The 4,655-nt window shown below is 38.8% G+C and overlaps 1 protein-coding gene across 1 annotated transcript in view; it reads right to left on the bottom strand.

Moving 5' to 3' along the window:
• Window positions 1–2,149, bottom strand: part of smim29 (small integral membrane protein 29) — a 9,305-nt gene extending 7,156 nt beyond the window's left edge. Inside the window, exons 1-4 of the mRNA XM_079238739.1 lie at window positions 2,073–2,149; window positions 1,314–1,611; window positions 1,119–1,144; window positions 905–1,010 (exon numbers count right to left, since the gene is read on the bottom strand). Of these exons, the coding sequence (XP_079094865.1) occupies window positions 905–1,010; window positions 1,119–1,144; window positions 1,314–1,421 (240 nt within the window). The 5' untranslated portion in view covers window positions 1,422–1,611; window positions 2,073–2,149. The remainder of the gene's footprint in view (window positions 1–904; window positions 1,011–1,118; window positions 1,145–1,313; window positions 1,612–2,072) is intronic.
• Between the last annotated feature and the right edge of the window lie 2,506 nt (window positions 2,150–4,655).

Here is a 4,655-nt window from a genome sequence, read left to right as displayed (position 1 = left end):
ATATATATATATATATATATATATACATAAATATTTTATAAAAGTGTTTTTTCTGATTTAGATTATTTGCATCCTGCCTTTAAAGAAAAAACCCTTTGGACACAATCAACACTGCCACCTAGAGTTCTTTCAGACTCTTTACATGACTTTAGAATAAGTATTATTATTATTACTAAATGCAACCTGAAGGAATGATAATGCTTTGGAAGAAATAAGAGTTGTGTAAACTAAATAACGGACTCTCTACGGTTTACTCAGACTGGCAGTGAGGCAAAGGGAAGGCATGTTTGTTTTTTTCCTGGTATCATTCTGGGATTACTGTATTTCTGAACTGAAATTATTTTATTTCAATTATTGTGACTTCTTATAGGGAGATTATTGTAAATATGTGCATCACATGTATGTAAAAGGTCCCATTTTTTTCTTTTTTCTTTACTTTTCTATATTTGCCACAATCCTGTACAGAAAGAAAGTTTGTAAATGTGCTCTTGTAAGAAATGACAGGGTTTTGAGGCTTGAAAAAAATATGCATTGCAACATAACGTCTATTTATACAGCACTTCTTTCAGCTAAGGTCTACATGTGAGAGGAAGGCCCCAACAAAATGAGGAACTATTAAGCTTGAAAACTAAATGCTGCAATAACAACCACACTTATAAAGAAACGTGAGAAAAGCATGGCAATGGGGATGTTTTCACACCTTTTGGGGGATAAGTGGTTAGTTGTCTGTCTAGTATTTATTATGTCATGTTAAATAATAGCTCATGCTAAATAGTACATGACTGGAAAACATTGCCACTCTGATCTGATGCAAAGCAAAACAAACAAAAAAAAAGAAATCTTGCTGATGTTCAGCATTCAGGCAGTGATGTTCAAAGATGCACAATGCACAGGTGCATCTTACCCTTGTGTCTTCTTCTCTCCACAGTATTTCTTGTTCTGCCTCATTAAGTTCCTCTGAGGGATCATAAGTGTAAACCGGTAACAGCTGATGACGAAGTCTGTCAACTCTAAGGAACATGATGAAATGATTGATTTAAAGAGTCAAATTGAGTCACAGAAATGAGGTAATCAAGTTTAAAAGTGCAGCATCAAACAGATCAGTGTCTCCGTCTCACCTCCTCTTCCTACGTATATACATAATCTGGAAGAAATCAAACGAAAAACGTTACATACACAACATGTTATTAAATCTCTCTTTATTTGATGTGCAGTAATAAATAAGTTGCATTACTGCAGAGCTCTCTGACATTGCAGAGTTGTGTCTCTCCCAGCAGGTCATCCTGTCCCATCTAGTCCAACCAACAACTTACCACAGCTGCAGCAATTCCAGCCACAGTTATCAGGAGGAAGGGCACCAGCACATAGCCGACTGTCGCACTCCCATCTATGATGGCAGGGGTCTGAGTAGTGCTGTTCATCGTAAATGTTCAGGATGGAGGGACACAGGGGGCTGCTTGTGCAAGGCCTTGGTACAAGCAGCAAACCCCCTCTGTACGGCAGACACTGTGCAGCGGCTCGCTTGTCAAGCTGCCCCCTTGTTTATGCCTCATCCTCGTCGTTCATGTGACTTCCACATGGTATCACTGCCTTCCCTAATCAGCCAGAAATCTGAGAGAAACACGGAATGAAAGGAATTTGCACACAGTTACCTGCCTATCACAGAAGCTGTGATCACACAGTGGCAGAGGGACAAGTCACCTGTTATAAACCAGCAGATCTGAGAGGAGAATTACTATTCAGCTGATGTTTTTATACCTTTATGTGCAATGGTCAGTTGTTCTCCACATTTTGATGAACTGGTCTCAAACAACGCTAACTATCTAGGTTAAAATAAAGCTTTACTGTCAATAATTTACATTCCTAAAGAGAGGTTTCACATAAAAATAACAGCTATGAAACTGTCTGCGTTATAAACCACGATGATAGCTAACGAAGACAGCGCAGGTACAACGTCAGTTTCAGTTGGTAAACAAGCGGAGGAAAGTGCTGAGAAAAGTGCTAAGTTGGACTGTAAGCAAATATATTCAACCTGTTTTTACTTGTTTGCTTTCTAGTCAAATTTAACTCACCGAGCAGTGTAAAAGGCGTCCCTGTCGAGCTGCACTGGATTCAGCTGCAGAGGAGAGAGGAACTTCCGGAAGCTGTCGCGACTACAACACGACTTCCTGTGTGAAACCTTCACAACAAAAGCACGAAGAAAAGCGAGAGGCTGAGTCTGAGAAGATGAGTCTGAAAGTCTGAGTCTGAAAGTCTGAGTCCGAAAGTCTGAGTCTGAAAGTCTGAGTCTGAAAGGTTGAGTCTGAAAGTCTGAGTCTGAAAGGTTGAGTCTGAAAGTCTTAGTCTGAAAGTCTGAGTCTGAAAAGCCGAGTCTGAGTCTGAAAGTCTGAGTCTGAGAGGTTGAGTCTGAAAGTCTGAGTCTGAAAGGTTGAGTCTGAAAGTCTTAGTCTGAAAGGTTGAGTCTGAAAGGTTGAGTCTGAAAGTCTGAGTCTGAGAGGTTGAGTCTGAAAGTCTGAGTCTGAGAGGTTGAGTCTGAAAGTCTGAGTCTGAGTCTGAAAGTCTGAGTCTGAAAGGTTGAGTCTGAAAGTCTTAGTCTGAAAGTCTGAGTCTGAAAGGTTGAGTCTGAAAGGTTGAGTCTGAAAGTCTTAGTCTGAGTCTGAAAGTCTGAGTCTGAAAGGTTGAGTCTGAAAGTCTGAGTCTGAAAAGCTGAGTCTGAGTCTGAAAGGTTGAGTCTGAAAGTCTGAGTCTGGGTGACGCAAAAGAAAAATGCTTTTTAAAAACCTGAGTTTTGCATAAAAAGTGTTTATTTGTGGTTGACCATGTCCTTGTGACAGTGCAATATATGTCATAATTTGGAAAGCTGGCTGCACGGTGGAATAGTGGTTAGCACTGTGGCCTCACAGCAAGAAGGTTGCTGGTTTGATCCTCAGATGGGTGGGGTTTGGACAGTGGCCTTTCTGAGTGGAGTTTACATGCAGTTGGTTACTCTAAATTGCCCCTGTGAGTGTGTGCATGAGTGGTTGTTTGTCTCTGTTTGGACTTGTGAGCTATCCAGGTTGTACTCTGCCTTTTGCCCAAAGACTGTTGGGATAGGCAAATCTAAAACCCTGCGACCCTTCATTGGATTACATGGTTACAATAATGAATGAATGAATTTGGAAAGCTTGTTGTTATGACTGTTGTGTTGTGGTTCTGTGGCATATCCAGGATAAATGGGGTGGTCATGACAAGATAGAGGTTAGTGTGGGGTGTCGTTTTATTAAATACATAAATTAAATATATTTTTAAATAATGTAAAAGTTTTTAAATACAAAAGTTAACAAGCACAGATAAAACTATAGGTAAATGAAAGAGTATGTAAATGCCAAAATAAATGGCAATCCTGCATCACACAAATATAAATGAATAAAATATGGTAATAATAATGAAGATAATCTGAATTTAGTACTTAGACTGTAGCAGATTTTTCAGCCTGGGTCTTTCACACTGTTTACACCTGGCATTAAAATGTGTTTTGGGTGACTGGCAGTGCTTATCCACATGAAAGGGCAGGTGTAAAGTGCAATCTGAAACCTGACTTTCTTTTATGCAAAATCATCAATTACATCATCATACAAAATCTGTTGTCCAATTGTATGATTGATGCTGATTGTGGCAAGCCAGAGAGACACTCCTGTGACATATTGGACATATTTTGCACGTAGAAGCTGCTCCAAAATATTTCAAAAGTGCAGCTGAATTTACAATTAAGATACAATATGTGAATTAGATCACAATTACTGTGCATCAGTTACCCAATTAAAATAAACCATAATAATGCAAAAATGATCATTTGTTAACATCATATTAACTAAGTATAACACTAAAAATTATTCAAAAAGCATCACATAAAGCTTATAAAATGTCATGTCAATGTATATTGACACCACATGTATCTTATATAAGTTATTTAAGTTAGGACAGACCCACATGAAGCATTAAAAGTCCCACAGTCAGGACCTATACTATTGTTTACCAAATTCCTAGACCATGTGAACTTCCACTTGTTTTGCAAACAAACCAGCTTATTTGTTAAAATAACTACATGACTTTATGCCTCAAATTTTAATATTGCTGCATCAAAGCTAAAAAAAACCCCAAAACAAATAAGTAGCCCGATCTTTTCAGTGTTTCTTCTCCTTTTGAACTGGGCACCTGATGGTTTCTTTGGTCTTTTGTCTATTATACGCCTTTGACTTGACTTGACATCACATTTTCATCCATCAAACACCCAGATTGACGATTGATGTCATATGATGTGAACAAATTCATGTTGATGCAGGCAGGTGTTTTCTTTTTTTCCCCTTCTTTTAACATTTTCACGCATCCCAGTGAATGTAATATTATTTATATGTGTTAATTTTATGAATGAAAGGTATCATTTATTTGGAAACAGCAGAGTGAGTTGTGTGTGTGGGATAATAGGAGTTCAGTTTATCCTCTGCCCCCCTCCTTGCTTTCTCTGAGAGTCAGACGAACCTGCTCACAACCTCTGCAGTTGCAAGTTGAACTTCCTCCCGTCACCCCCCTGCCTTTTTTACTAACACACACACAACTTGTATACATGACTCTCAGCAGCAAGTTGGCATGTTAGTAGCGTGCCCAGCTCCCAGCAA

Source organism: Telmatherina bonti (genome assembly GCF_933228915.1).
Source record: "Telmatherina bonti genome assembly, chromosome: 4".
In the NCBI taxonomy this organism is placed as follows: Eukaryota; Metazoa; Chordata; class Actinopteri; order Atheriniformes; family Telmatherinidae; genus Telmatherina; species Telmatherina bonti.
The sequence above is the reverse complement of the archived record's forward strand: the minus strand, read 5'-3'. Positions and strand labels throughout refer to the sequence as shown.